The following is a 16327-nucleotide window of genomic DNA, read 5'->3' on the forward strand; positions in this document are numbered from 1 at the left end:
AGCGTAGCCTGCTGCTGACAAGAATATTTAGAATACACTCTGCTTTTGTCCTCCAGTGCCGTGTTGCTCACCTTTGTTGGGTGAATAATACGAGCAAGAAGGGCATGGACCTGGTGTTACTGCAAAGAGACCTAAGCCCGCACATGTCTGGAACTGGTACTGCTCCTTCTTCCCTTTCTTCTCTCTGTATGGTTGATGAAACTGTAGGAAAATACGTACCAGTTCAGACTACTGTTAAAAAAATAATAAAAAATCCAAACTTGAAAAAAGTATAAAAAAGAAGAGTTGTGATAGCAGACAAGAACTAATACAACAAGTGTCCATTTGGTGCGTCCTGTACTGCCTCCCACCTCAGCACAGATTTGGATGGGGGCCATCAGGATCTGGAGCCTGACTCTCAGGGGACAAGCACCATCTCTTCTCTCTTAGGGGACTTTCTGTCTTGCGCTGGGGAGTGGTGTTCCCTGAGGATGGAAGTTACCTCTTTTGCCTCTTGCTGCTACCCCTTATGAAAACAATGCAGTGAGTTCACCGGTAGCCCTGAGCATAGGATGGGTTCTGCTATCAAATGGCCAGGGAAGCTCACACCAGGGCTGTTCAGATCATTACAGATCAGAAGCTCTATCAGGCCATCAAATCCCTTCCTTCTGCTGATGTCTCACAAGCGCAGGGCCATCATTTTCATGGCTGCTTGTCAAGAAATGGAATAGCCTTTCCAGTTCGCTTTTAAACCAAAGGTCATGGCTTCATCTAGTGTTGTAAATGGAATAATTGCTGCTATCTACAAAGCCAAATTTGATGCATAACTTGTAAGACTGGGGCAAGGAATAAAGCAGATGAATTATAGCTGAACTTCACATAGCCTATTAAGAAAGATTCATGATAGGAACAGCAAGGAGGAGCCCTTCTCGTCATCCCACACCCTGCCCACTGCAAAGCAGCACCTGAAGCCTGCTTGAAACCCCTCTCACATGCAGCTCTGGATGCCGCTGATGACAGGGAGGTTGAAAAAATGTTTGTGCCCATTCCAGGATCTTTAAAGCCTCTTTAAGACTTCAGGATGTCCTAGGAAATTTTAGAGCAGTCTGATACTTAAAAAAAAAAAATAAAACTAAAGGCAAAAAAGACACCTACCTCCCTTCCTAACATTGATATTAGAGCAACACTTTCTTCCGTAATTAACTGGTGAGGTTGTTCTAAGCAGCATCAAGCACATCTGGGACTAAATTCAGGTTTCTTGCATTACTTCTTTACTAGTTCCTCTCTATTAATGACATGATTTGCTTGTTTGCGAACTGTCCTTTGAATATATCTATCTCAAGCTTGAGACCCATCATATTCATGTGCCATCCAAGATTTAATGCTGGATAGAATAGGAAAATGTTCTTGGGACGTGTCGCAAAAGTTGTGGGAAAGGGCACTTGCTTATTTTGATGTTGATGTACTTGGTCCTCTGTGTGTTTGCAGGCAGTGAAGGCTCTGACTACAGAAGTATGAGCAGGTCTTTTAGTGCTAGCAGGTCTTCCTGGTATAAAGGCCTTGTATCTGATATTGCTAAAGTCATGGTGGGTTTAGTGCCCATTTCAGGAGGAGGATGGCTTTCTAAATCACTTTAGGTAGACTTGAAGGTGCCTTGAAGTCCTTTGCTCTGTTACAGACAAATGCTTTCTCTCCTGGTTTCTTAGGGGCACAAAATAAACCATCTGATGTTGTCTTACACCAATGGGTAGCATGGGCAAACCTTTCCTTCCTCTGTACTGAAGGAGGATATACTGATTGTCTAAGAGCTACTACAAGGCTAGCTTTCAATTGCTTATTATCTGGGATTTTGGCAATGTGCAATGACTTTTCTCAATATTTAATTTGCTGTCTATTTTCTGAACTCGAATGGATTATTTTAAAGTGTCCTCTAGGGCTTTTTCTTCAGCAGGGCACTGGCAAGATTTTTAAATGAGCAGCCACCTTCCCTTGTGCAATTCACTGTCAATGGTGATCTCCCTCTCCACCACAGTTCATACAAGCTCACACCACTGGCAGAAGATGATGGCATTTCTTCTGTTACTCAGCCAGCTGCAGTCCCAGCAGAAAACTGGTTATGACACTAGGACACTTAGGAAGAGCCATCTTCTTACACAAAAAAAAAATGCGATACAAAGGACTGAGATGTTGAGCAGGGTTCAGGAAGCAATGGCTGTTTTACTTATATGCACATGTTTAGCTTTTGTAAGGTTGAAGTATTTAATAAATCTGAGTACATTTCTATAGTACTGCCAAATTAAAAGAGATGTGTTTTTTCATTGATCCTCTTCCTGAGATCTTCTGCTTGCTGTTTTTCTGCAGGAGTTATCTACACAGCAGATATTCTCGATCGGGAGACAACCAAGTCCTACTGGTTGACAGTGTACGCGACTGACCACGGGGTTGTCCCGCTCTACACGACCATTGAAGTGTACATTGAAGTGGAGGACGTGAATGACAATGCCCCTCTCACCTCTGAACCCATCTATTACCCAGCTGTCATGGAAAACTCCCCGAAGGATGTATCTGTCATTCAGATCCAAGCCCAGGACCCGGACTCCAGCACCAATGAAAAGCTGACTTACCGGATTACAAGTGGAAATCCCCAGAATTTCTTTGTAATCAATCCCAAAACAGGTAACAAAATCCTGCTGCCTTGTCATGGTAGAAAAATGCAATTTAAATATTTATTGGCTTCCTCCCTTTCGGTATTTTTCCCAGCCTATGTTTTCTTGTTAGCTATCTGTCTGAAGCATCCTGCTGTGCACTTGTAAATGAGCGCGCCGGCAGCTGATGTGGGGCACATGTGCCGCTGCAGCGATCGCTCGTCTGCAGGTCACTGAATAGCTGCTGGCTGTTGCCTCTTTTCCATGTCTGTAGGGATGAGACTTTGTTGCTCTGAGTCTGCAGAGCAATGCTAACAGGCAGATTCAAGCTGTTGGATTTCGTGAAGCAGAGCCTTGTCCTTTGTAATCCGGCATAGCTCCGCTGAAGTGAGTGGCACTACAGTTGTCAAGTACATGTAATTAGGCTGTATGTTACATGAGCTGGATGTAATTTTACAGCTTGTTTCATACAAAAAGACAGATGAGTAAATCTGAAAGTCCTTCCGGCCCTTAAAAGAATCTATGCATTTGCATTGATTTGTAACACTTAGGGATGAGTGGCCTGTGTGGGCAGTGTCACAGACACGCTGCTGTACACCCGGTGCTCATGCTTGCTTCAAGTTCTTGTGCTTGTTGCAATGCTTCTGGCTTTATTCTGGGGTTTTGATCAAGTTTCTCTTCTTTCCTTTTTTTTTTTTTTTTTTTTGTTTGTGTTTATTTGTATTTCCTGCAGCTTAGGAAGTCAAAAGAAATATACCTGAGTGAACGCTTTTAATTTATAAGGCAATGATATTCGCTAAATAACTTTTCAACATTTGTCAATCCTATTGCAATGTGTAGCTTAAGAAGGGGCTGGGAACATTTCAGACATAAGCCTTTCTTCAGGTGAAGAAATCATAGAGCATGTGTATTCACACCGTTCAATCTGCTGAGCCCTAAGGCACATATCTCACTTATTCTTAACACTTCAAGTGGCCGAAGATGGCTCTTCCATCTGCATCCCTTCCCTTCCTCCCCCTGCCCCATAAATCCCATCTGGACAAAATAGCAGAGTTAGGACTCTGCAATATTTAATTAATTACATTTAATGCATGTGCATCCCTGCCATCAACTCCTCCCACAGAGCATCCTGCTCAGCACGTCTCTGCATGGCCATGAGTTTCAGACAAGTCCCAGTCATGGGTGCTTGGGTGCCACTGCTGGTAGCACCAGGTGTTTTGGTGGCCCTTCCTCATGCCAGAGCAGAGGGCAAGAATAGTTTTATCTGGTAAGAAAATTGTCATCCTCTTGAATTGCAGGTGGTGCTGAAGAGGTTCATCTTCATTTTGTGCTGCTGAAATTGCTGTCAGAGAACTTATGGGCATCAGCATAGTTAACAATTCACCATTTCTGCAACCCCTGGGGGGAGGCATTGCTGCTTTTTTCTTGTTTTTTTTGTTCCTTTGAAAATGATTGGACTGATGGAGTCCATGTGCACTGAGGTCCCTTGATCCCCAAAAAGGGAGTTCTGTCATTTGAACACAAGGATTTCATCCTCCCTTGTGAAGTACCGAAGCGTGGCGAGCTCTGCCTGCCCCGTGCTCTGTGTTGGGAGGCTGGCGTCCCAGGAGGAGGATGGGTTTGCATTAAAGTTTCCCTGAGATACCTGTGCCCGGTACATTCTCACAGGGCATTGCCTTCTCTAAGGCAGTGGTTTATGCTCTGATTGCTTATAGACGCGACTTCTGCACACACAGGAGGGAGGAAAAGTGTGCCGGCCTCGTGTCCTTGCTGGGATTCAGCAATGCCATAACTCACCCAGTGCTTTGCACAGCAGCCACAAGTGCAGCCGTGTGCTGTATAGTCAAGATTAAAAGGTTTAATGTGAACCCAAATACGTGATGATGGCAGCGTGTGTGGGTTGAGTGAGAGCAGTCATTTGTGAGGAGGTATCTTTTGTTTTCTTTGTCACTTTGGGAGTTTAAACAGCACCAACAAACTGACATCTTTCTCCTGTGACTAATCAGGTGTCAAGAGGCAGCACGAAGGCCCCATATCACGTTTTTTACATCCTTCAGTGCAAAGCAGCAGAAATTGGCCTCGACTGGAGATGGGAAATGGGCTGGAGCACATGGGTGCTTCTGTGGCAATCAGACATTTCTCAGATGCCCAAGTCATTGGGCTTTCGGGTTAAGTTTCTCGTTGGATTTGCTGTCAGAAATAAATGTCCCCTAAACCCAGATTATGAGGAGGCCGGGATGACAGGCATGACAGGAGGCCTGTTTCCTCTGCAGCAAAGAAGCAGTGATCATGGTTTGCTTCCTTAGATCATCAGGATATATTTCAGCAACAAATCTCCGCCTGTTGCTGGAGAACAAGGCCTTGCTGGCCTTGGCCTCCTGTGCCTTCTTCCTTTGTGTCTTTCAGGACCTGCTTTCCTACAAAGTGCAGAGAGGGCACGGGGTGTATCATGGCTGTGTGAAGGGCGGGTGTTACTTCAGACATCTCTGCCAGGGCTATCTGTGGCACTGATGAATGGCACAGACTGAGCGAGGTGGGCAATCCCTTCTCTTTAGAGAGCCCTTGCCTGTGTGAAGAAAAACATGCTGGGTGCTGCTTCACCTTAGTTGCGCTGTGTCCCTCTCCACCTCTGTGCAACCTCCTGTGCCTTATCTGTAGTCCCTTGAGCTCCCAACTGTATTTAATAGAAGTGCAAGTGGGCCACTGGGGCTTGGCCCTGCTGGCTTCTGTTTGGGGTTTGTGGGGATGCCAGGGGGGCTCCAGTAGCTCTGTGCCTGCTCCTCAGGAGGACAGGGACACGTGCAGCCCTCCTGCACAAAGCTAGCCAGGTGTCACCACCCTTTAAGATCTTTCTTTTGTCACCTCCTTTGTGTTTTTTATTTTTTTTCTATCATACCGCCCAGCATCAGTCTACACCTCGGAGTGCATTTTTACCTTGTGAGCTGATATTCATAGGTACAAGCACTGAGTGGATAATGTAGCACATGAGTACGTGTGAAACCATAAATCACCCACGCTTGAGAACAAGGGGGCCTTGTTCTGCAACCTGGCGGAGCCGTCTTCTAAGTTTAGCACGTCCAAGAGAGCAAATCTGGATTTTCCTTTAGTGGGCAAGGAGTATCGCAGTACGCTGTTTTGTGAGGGGGCAGTTAACATGTTTTTCAAGTAGCTGACGTGACTCTCTTGGTTATATTACTGCAGGGAAAGGTACACTAATTCCTTCAGTGCCTTTGCTTCCCAGTGACACTGTGCACCCAGCAGTGATGGAAGTGTTTAGAAGTCGCAACACCTGTCATCAGGATCAACCTCATGGAGCTGATGTGGGAGCCGGGGGTTTTCCCTCTTACCATGACTTTTGTGCAGTAGAAGGCTCGGTTTCCCTTATCAGAGCATGAGGCCTCTGGGTTTTGCTCCCAGCAGCACTGGTTGGGGCTGTGTTTTGGGGCTGCGGTCGGGGATGAGATGGGCAGAGGAGCTGGGGCGGCCGGCTCCCCGCTGAGGCCATGGCATGCCACAGCAGCCCCCAGCCCGGTGAGTTATTTCGGGGTGAGAAGCTGGTGGAAGAAGGTAAATAAAACGTATGATGGAGTTATATATAAAAGAAGATGGATTAGGGGCGTAAATTCTTATTTTTATTTCATGTATATAGGCGTTAATTTCACAGCACAGCACAGTGGTAATTTACTGCATTGATTTATTAGTTTCTGTGCTCTGAAGAAAACAATGAATTTTAATTCAAGCCATCGCTTTTTTTTTTTTTTTTAGTGTTCCACATATATTGGAGAAACCCCATAAGCTTCTCTTCAGCCTTATGTAGATGAGATTAAGAGATATTTTAACTAACAAGCCAGCAGACCAAACTTAGCTCTCATGCACAGCAATTCTGTTGATGGTAATGAGTTTACTCTAAATTCACGCTGGTGTGTCTGAGAATTTTGTTTACACCTTGCTTTGGCTCTTGCTGGCAGTGTTTTAACAAAGACAGAGCTCTGGCACTCCCAAAATAGTATTTGCTGCAGCTTTAAAGCAGGCTGCACTAGTGGGGTTAGAAATTGTGTATGTAGGTCAGTACATCATTTCAGAGCAGCGATTCTCCGCTTCTGGAAGTCGTCTCTGAACTGTCACATGCTGCACCTAGATTTGGAAAGAGACTGGATATTTTCATACTGAAGTAATATTAATATTTATATAGGCTAATGTGGGAATAGCGAGTGTCATGTTTAAATTGATATGAATGCTAAGGAAGATACCTCTTCTAAGCAGGCTTTTCTTTCTTTTGCGCTTGCTGAGACAGCACAGGATCCTGCTAGGGCTGAATTGCAATGCCATATGAAAACAGTACTTCACCCTCCTGCCATACCTCCCGATTTTTATGGATACTTTTGTCTTGTTTTTCCTGAAATCCCCACATGTATTCCTTTATTTGAGCCAGGTGCTCAGCTGTTGTACCGTGTCCTGAAGGTTGCCAGTACTGCTGTTGGCTGCCCAGTGCCTCTGCTCAGCCCAGAAGTAATGGTATGCTGGTGAGGAGAGAGACTGAGGCTGGTATATTCAGGAGAGCACTCCTGGGACTCTGCAATAAATTCTTGATCTCCAAGAGCCAAGTTTGTCATGTTGTTGCTGGTTTGTTGTTTTATTTTTTGTAGAGCAGACAAAGAAAGACTGTTAAAGATGCCACTTTTTTTTTTTTTTTTTTTTTTTCAAAAAAAAAGTTGGGATTTGGGGGTAGATAACATTTCAAGGGAAATCACCTTGCACTGGAAGCACATTTTGGTGGTCTTAATAATCCAGTTATTAACATTTGTGCTGTACTTTGGGTGCTGCAAAAAGCCGTATGGACAACGAATGGGAGTGGAGGCAACTTAGTTCCTGCTACAGCCTCTCACATCTTTTAGGTTTAAATCCAAGCTGCACTGAGTTAGGGGAAAGGCTAGTATTTATTGGTTCTGTAAAGCAAGGGGCATCTAAAACCTTCCACAATATCATAATCAAAGTTAAATGCCAGACCATTTGAAAAGATTAAAAAAAATTACTTTTTGATAACATTTCTAAGGGACTTCGGATCAGTAGCATGAAACTAAATGTAGTACTACCTTGGTCTGTTTGTCACTCTGTAAGAAGCATTTCATGCTACTTTTTAAAGTCTTCAAGAATAGACAATTAAAGTGTTCATTCTTGAGCACTGGTTCTCCCTCCTCCCCCTGTTATGGTATTTCTGCTGCATTACTGGGGGACATGTCTGAGACTGCACTTGTTGCTGTTCGTGCTGTTAAACTCTTTAAAAAATCCCCGTCTTAGACATTTCATAAATGAAGACCTTTAGTTTTTCGTTTTGTTTGTGGTCTCTTTTTCTTCTTTCCCCTGCCATTGTGTAACTTGCCATCTTCCTCCTGGGCACATTTTACTTGCTGTAGAGATCAAACTGGGCAGTCACCTCCCTCCAGGCTGGAGGCTCCTTCTGGAGGGCATCTGGTGCCACCTCCTGCCCATGTGTTTGGCACAGTGCCGTGTTCAGCAGCTCTGTGCATTGTAGCACTGCTGTGCAGATCGTGTTGTGCCCACTGCCATTCATACTGCACGTGTCCCTGTGGTTCAGCTGCCCTGCCCAAGACGGTAGAAAACATTGCGGAGCAAGCAACCATTGATTGTAGGTCTCTTAAATTAATGGTGAATTTGAGGACTTTGGTTTCTCTTCTGTGGTATCCAGCATTTTTTTGGACAAATACTGAGTTCTCTAACAGTTGCACCATCCGGCCCAGTATATCGATAACTGATCTGTTAACTACCCATAACTAACACAGATTTTTACAATGTAATTTCCTTAGAAATTAGCTAGCTTCTACTTTCTGTAATTTATATTATATCAACACATGCTAAATGATCTACTTTCTTCTTTCACCTCTCAATATTTTTAACTGTGACTCTCAATGACTTCTTTATTATGTGCTCATTGTTAAAAATTGAGCTTCTGAGTATTTTAAAAGCTTTAATTTCTGGTTTGGGATGGCTCATTCTTTACTTGACACCGTATTTCCAGTGCTTTGAGCCTGAGGTTAGCAGCTCGCAAATCAAAGGACCACGGATGTTGCAGTTATGTGCTAAATCACAGTGGGACCTAGAAGCCCATCAGGCATTGTACAACATGTTAGTCAAAGTTGCTGCCTTAAGGAGCTTGTCATAACAACAACAATAATAGTAATAATAATAATAATTAGGGGAGAAAAAAAAAAAAGGAAAGGATGTAAATCATCAAGTCCATCTGCTTGCCAGTGCACGTTTATTCCCCAGAGCACATTTTCAATTAACTCCTGAGCGGCAGCCCAGCAGTGACACGAACTCTTCTTTTGACTTTGATTGAGTCACGTAGCCTCGCTCTGTTTCTATTTTTTTTTGGTGTAAGTGGAAATATTTTCTTACCTCATGTGATTGTTCTGGAAATTAGTCCAGTTTGCAGATCAAATAGGCTTTGAAAATGCAAGCTATTGATTTTTCAGGCATCTCGGCATTAATAGGCATCCATGTACAGTCATATATTCATAGGCACATTAAAAGAAAAAGGAACATCACTTCTAGAATGGTTGAAGAGGAATATAAAACCTTTTTAATTTAAGTAGCTATAGTCTCGTGGCAAGACCACTGATTCCACAGAAAATGAGAAAACATCGGCTCAGCCCATCCATTTCTTCCCTTTTCTCTGGCAGTGATTTTCTCCTTACTCTGTATGTGTTATCTGTGGAGGGGATAAAGGTGTGAGCTGTGTCACCTTAGTTGAGGCTACAGTAATGCTGCTATTAATAAAATAATAAATCCAGCTTTATCACCTCTTCTGAGCAGGCCTGATTTCTGCTAGCAGTGGGGTTTGATTCGTGAAGCACTGAATACAGTTGAGCTTGCTGGATGACTCTGATATCAAGTGTCTCTTTTAAAATTATATTAGCAGATACAATAGTGCTCATAAATGCCATTTTTTTCTGTAATCAGCAGATTTAAACATGGCATATAGAAATTTTAACCTTTCTTTAGATCTCCATGATGACCTTTTTAGCCCTCTTTCATGGTAAGAAGCTTTGTGAGTTTTCCCATTGACTCGACTGGACCATTGTTATTCTTATTCAATAAGACATCAGTTTTTAACCTGAACTCCCCGTTTGATTCAGCAGAGATGTATGTCTGAAGGGCAGCAGTGTGGCGTGGGCCCGCGAGTCAGTGCTTTCTCCTGGAGAAGGTTACTGCCTGATAAGAGAAAGAGGCAGGGAAATACTGATCTTAAGTTAATGCCATACCAGTGGGGAGCAATGCCCCTGCTGATGTTAGGAGCATTAGTCCACCCCCAATCGCAGTGACAATCCCACAGTGAACCTCTTTAACATTTTCCTGCAGAAAAATAACTCCTTTCTGTCCTGCCCCAATACAGATTCTGGAACAGCAGGAATTTTGCCACTGATCCCATAAATCTGCATTGTTGTATGTTACAACAGTCATTTATCATTTTCAAAAAACACCAGGAAAATAGGCTTCTGTTGTATTCAAAACTCTGGCTATCGCCTTAGCTGTATATCTGATTTTTCTACCTTGTCTGTCAGTCCACTTTCTCTGTTCATACATTTCCAGAAGCCATGGCTAGTCAGAACTGGTCAAGAAACCATCTATAAGTTGTTCTGTTCTTCACTGATTTGTAATTAGGGCTGTTGCATTCACTTTCAGGTAGCCAACTACTCTTGATAAAATTATTATCAATGACAAGCATAATCGAGATTATTGGGTGAAGCTGTGTACCATAAGTATCAAGTCACAGCCCTGTTAAACATATGCACACATGCACATGCTATGGACACTTGTCATATCCTGCCATACATTATTATGGTAATAGCAGTGAATGCCCTTATGTTACAGTAATTGCTTGTGGCCCAAGCCTGAACTCTGGCAAGGGAAATTAGGTTTGTGAGTTATGGATGTAGGGACATGGAGCCTGTGAGTGTGGTGTTCGTGCAGGGTTAGGGGTGTGGAGCTGCCGGGGAGGAAAATAAAGCTGTGATGTTGGGCCAGATGAGGTGAAGGTTTGGGGGTGGGGAATGTTGACTTTTGCTTTCTTTTTATTGCTTCTGCTTTTTAATCAATCAAGTAACTTGCATTTTGCTGTTGTTCAACAGTCAGAGGTACTCCATGTGTCTATGATTTTGGATCTTGCAAATCAGATCAGACAATACAAGGATCAATCAGCATGTTTCCCTCTTCCGTAGCTGCTCTGAAAATGTTCATATTGTCATCTTAGGACACACACTTCCTTGGCTTGAGTGGTGTATCTTCACCTTACTGTATGAGCGTTTTCTAATTTCTCTTTACTGACTTCACTGGAAGTTAGCGGCAAAGCCTGCAGCCATAATTTGCTCTCAGGGTAACATCCAGTCCTCAGTACTTAAAAAGCAGAGGTGGAGACGTTTCCTCTCTGAGAGAATGAGATTGACCTATTCTATGTGTGAATATTCAAAAAAAAAAAGAGTCAGGAAATGGGAATAAGAAGGGAGGGCAACTGTAAAGACAGGTGTGTTTGCATAAGCCATCATGATGTCAGTAATTACAAACTATTAATTTTTCTTTGTCTTCTGTCACATAGGAGGTTATGTCAGCACCTAATAAACCTCCAAAGCTTCATCACCTTGCAATACAGCTGAACTGGTCTGTTGAAAATTAAGGTTAATAGTAGATCAGTGTTATTTTTCCTCTTCTGTCTCTCTCTGATTCTCTGTCTCCATTAGAGTTACACTGTTATATCCAAAGATAATTATTTCCTGTGAAATTATTCTCCCCTCACTTTCCCCCTTCCCTTTATGTTAATGAGAGTGCTTTTCTCTCACTGTGAAGATTGACACAACTTCTTTGAAGTTAGTAATGCTGTTGCCAGTTCTTGCCAGTTAAGTATGTGACCTTATCAGTATAATTGTACAGATCGCGTCGCCATATGTCTAGATGCACAGAGCTTAATTTAACAGAAGACATATATGTATAAAAATAAAGCAGTATCTGGGGGTTAAATATTGGAAGACCCCCCTAATCACAGTTTTCATCTTATACAAAACTTTCTACAGAACTCTTACATCTCTGAAGTTAAATTAAAAAAAAAAAAGTTTCCCTGCAAGGGACCCTGGTCTTGTAACTATATTTTCACATTGATCATCCTGTGGCTTCGACAATCCCTTTACTTCCTCACCAGTTGTGCTTAAATGCTTTCTCTTCCCTTGATGGCTAAGTCGTCCACATCCATATGGTAAGGCAGAGCAGCACTGTTGTACCTTTTGAGCAAACAAGAAACTGAGGCAAAGGAAGCAGCTAACAACCAATGCCAATAATGAAGATTTGGTCTTAATTTGCTTCAAACCATGTGGCCTTTATAGGCCACCATATGTGGTCTTTCAAAACCACTGGCCACTTATAAAACCTTCCTGGAGATGGTCCAGACCAGCCTGCCCCACTGAACCTTGAATGTTAGGCTGACCCCATACCTCTTTCCCCTCAGCTGCTGTGTTCCCTACAACCTTCACAGAAACTACCTGGACATGTAGGAGCCTCACCTGCTTCCTATCCTATTTCCTATCCTGTTTCCAATTAGCCCACCATTTCCCATCCTTGTCTTTCACCTCCTCCTCACTTGCCTAAAGGCAACCCTGGGTTGCCCAAAGGCAAAGAAGGATTCCAGTGTGTACAGGGATGGCACTAATGGCATCAGGCACAGGACCAGGATGGCACTAATGAGGCCTCTAAGGCATGTAAAGACCAAGCTGACTCATGTCCCTTGGGTGTGTGAAGCGAAACCTCTCGCTGTCAGCCTAATGCTTGTACAGCAGCTTGCCAGATACTGTTGTGCAGCAAGGAGGCAAACCCAGAGCTCTGAAGTCCCAGGTTGGCCTCGCACATTTGTAGTCTTTCTTTCTCCATAGTACATTTGCTTGTATTTGCTTTGCAAGAATATTTGTGCTCATTGCATCCTGTAAATATGAGTCAATGTCATTATGTGCTGTGGGTTTGTTGTCATATAAGAGAAATGTCTCTTTTTTTTTTTTTTTTTCAGATGATTTACGTGCACGGAATCTGTGCTGCAGTAATCTATTTGTATGGTAATTAACAAGTAGCTTTTCAGACCTTGGTTTTAAAACTGCATTATTTCTTGAACTTCAACTTAATAACAGCATATGAACATCAATGCACATTCACCATTTCTTTAATGTAGCCACAATACACAAAAGATAAATGTAAGTCTGGTCTGCAGGAGAATATTTTGATTATAATTAATTTTGCATCTCTTCACCATATGTTCATATTTTCTAACCTTCATTTGAATCATAGACACTATGTAATAAAATGTGCAGTGTATATATATATATATATATGTATATATATATATATAGAGAGAGAGAGAGAGAGATACAAAGTTGGTTAGAGAAGCACGGGTGCTTATGGTACTACAGCTTCAGCTGAATTATATGGTTTATGCCACCCAAGGATTTGGCCATCTTATCCTTAAACAGGTATTATTATGACAGGATGCTGTCATTGCTCAAAAGTGTTCAAGTTATTTTTGTTAATGTGAGAACAAGGCATTTTTTTAATCTCTGAAGAAATGTTGTATGCCCGTGATTTACATTATTCAGAGAGATCCTTTGGGAGACGCTGCTGAGAATGGAAAAGTTTCTTGTTTTCATTATTATTCTATGAATTTAAGGCAATTCTTGAGATGAAACCTGGGAACATACACGGGGAATAATTGTTACTAAATTTAATTTATTGAGTATGTATGAATTAGATTGATTAAACAGAGAGAATAAACACACACAAGATTACCCAAAATAGGTGCAGGGATGGAAAAATGTTAGATAGCATTAACGGCTTAAAATTGTATGATGCTGTAGATATTTTTCAATGAGTCTATAATTTCTTATGGGATTTATCTCATTTTTTCTTTCTTTCTTGTAATACTTAATGTAATCCAAACTGATTAGGTGAATATTATGTATTAAAGGAGAAAAAATAAAGCAACCACGTGACCAAAATTAACTCTAAAGTAGTCCACAGGGGCAAACTGCAGCATTGCCTCAGTAAGATGCCCATGATCTGAATTTTTATGTCTGGAAACCCCTCAGTTTGATTTGAGTTTGTTTGGTGAGGAGAGAGTCATCCACTGGATGATGTCCAGCCTGGTATCAGAGAGGCAAATAGGCAGGATTTAGATGTAGTCACTCTTTCACCAGTAGTTTCATCACCCTCCCATGAGTCCAGCTCCCATCTGTCTGATTTGTTCTCCCCTCCTGCTACCTGGTGTTGAGGAGGGAGGATCAAAACGGCATTTCCACCCAGTTATTTATACTGGAGAGGAAGCCTTTTCCTCTCCACCTCCAAAACTTCTGTTCTTGCTTTTCACTTTGGAGTCATTGTGCAGAATAACTGGGATTTTATGAACACCCTGCAAGGCATCAGCCTAACCTCTTTAACTTGTGGTTTTGTTAACAACAGATACACAGCACTGGGAATGTGATAAAAGACTTAATAGGAAAACAGAAATGTCAGAGAAGGGAAAATTTCTGTAGAGAGACGCCATTTTTGCTTATGAGCAAATATGAGGAAAGAGATGAAAACATGAATAAAATAATACATGTTTTGATGAAGTGACTGTATAAAGACAGTTGTCTCAAACAGAAAATACTCTGAAGATTGTTTCACAAAAAACTATGGACCGTGTGTGTATTTGGTTTGTGTCTTCAAGAACTCTCACCCTTACCTATGAGAGTGCTTTTGAGTAAAAACAAAAACAAAACAAACATAAAAAACACCTGTACCCTCAACATAGCTTAATTTCTCCACAATGAGTGCTGCACAAAAAGGAAGAGAGACTGTGTTTCATTTTTACTTTTCATTTAGTATTTAGAAATAATTCAGAACTAAGAAGAATTCTGTGAGGAAAAGCAAAACCTGTGCTGCCTCTTGGTAATCTGAAACTATGACTTTTTTAAGTATTTATTTGCAATCTTGTAGCACCTTTATAGCTACAGTCATGAGGCAGCACCCTGCTGAGCTTGGCAGCCTAGATGGAGTAAAAGATGGTTGCTGCACCAAAAAACTCGCAGTCTAAAGGGAGCCTGAGACAACAGATGGGAAAAAGCAGATGGGGATGCAGAATTAAAACCAAGGCGGTATTGATCAGCCTTAAGTGAGTCGAGACCATGCTGTTAAAATGGAGGAGCGGGCAGTTCGGTCCCTTGCTGGCATGGTGCCGGTGTGCCTGCATGCACCACAGGCATTGTCCTGGGGCTGCAGATCCTGGCACTGTGCAGAGCAGGGAGGAGCAGCTGGAAGGACTTCACCCCAAATTATCACAGGGATGGCAGAGGGGAATGGTACTTTGGTGGCACATGGGTGGTGGAGGCCATGCTTCCTAAATCCTGACTGGCCCTGTGGTGCTGGGACTGCTGTAGCCCTCTGCTCTCCTCCAGCGGGGGACAGGCCACGCTGCCTGGTTGGCACTGCGAGGAAAGTGCTCAAACAGCCTGAGAAACTACAAAATGTGCGTTTCATAAGCTGTATGACACCTGTATGCTTGAAAGGAGGCTCTGAGCACTGTGTACAGGCAGCAGCATTGGAGGAGTTGGCCTGGTCTCCCAGCAGCTCTCCTTTAGGCGCTCCATGGGGAACAGAGTTTTGGCGCTGCCTCAGGTAACGTCCAGGCCATAACTTCAAGCACATGGCAATTCAGACACCCTCATATAGCACTGTCTCCCCACTAAAAGGGGAAATTATGTTTGCCAAAGGACAGACCAGCCTCATGCCAGGTTCGGTGAAGGCTTTGGCCTTCAGGGGAGGGGAGGGTGTTGACAGTGGGGTGTCCAAGCTGTTGGTCCCATGCTGTTCTCCCTGCCTGCCCTGCACCTCCATCTCTCAACAGCTTCCCCGTCAGTCTTGTGGTGTAAATGGGGTATAGGACGTGGCTGGTAATTCTGTCTGGTTGTTGGTACAGTGGATGCATGCTCTTGGCCTCCTCCCCGCTCTCTGTCTCATGGGTGTCTGCTCCTCAGCTCCTTGTTGCCTTCAGCTGAGCTGGCAGCGGGTGCCTACATCTACAGACATTTCCCTCTGCCTCTCTCAAGTGTCTCTGAATATATATATATATATACAGAGCATAAAATATAGCATATATTTTATTTATATGTACCTTTTTTTTTTTCCCAAATTTTTTGCACGACTTGCGAAGTATTTTTTTTAGATTTTGCTTTTTTTTTAAAACTGAAGGATTTTTCAACAAAAACATTCAAAGTGGATTTTTTTCTTTTAGTTTTCCTTCCATGGCATGTATATAATTTTAGTTTTTTTTTTCCCCTCCTCTCCTCATCCTTTTTTATGAGTAAAGAAAGACAGCAAGAGTCTTACAATAAAAAAAGCTTAGTTGCTGTTTCCTTAGAATATGAAGGAGAAGCCACCCCGGAAGGCTGAGCTTTTCAAAAATGGTACCCAGCTGTGCTTCTGAAAGGTGAAATTCCTTTGTATTCTGGAAAAGCTGGCTTGTCTTCTCAACATAGTTAAAAATGAAATATCTAATGGAGTATCCCAGTCTTTTCCTCCAAAACCGTAGCTTGAGATTTTTTTTTTTTGTTTGTTTGTTTGTTTGTTTGTTTGTTTTTGTAGAGGGAGTTTACAGAGTCCTGTTGTCTACAGCCATG

At 42.6% G+C, this 16327-nt stretch overlaps 1 protein-coding gene across 14 annotated transcripts in view; it reads left to right on the top strand.

The window, feature by feature from the left end:
- FAT3 (FAT atypical cadherin 3) overlaps window positions 1-16327 on the top strand; it is a 419137-nt gene that overhangs the window by 186172 nt on the left and 216638 nt on the right. For all 14 annotated transcript variants that reach the window (XM_068669037.1, XM_068669045.1, XM_068669068.1 and 11 more), the window contains one exon: window positions 2341-2655. In XM_068669037.1, the coding sequence (XP_068525138.1) occupies window positions 2341-2655 (315 nt within the window). The remainder of the gene's footprint in view (window positions 1-2340; window positions 2656-16327) is intronic.

The sequence above is a fragment of the Anas acuta genome, chromosome 1 (assembly GCF_963932015.1).
Source record: "Anas acuta chromosome 1, bAnaAcu1.1, whole genome shotgun sequence".
Lineage (NCBI taxonomy): Eukaryota > Metazoa > Chordata > Aves > Anseriformes > Anatidae > Anas > Anas acuta.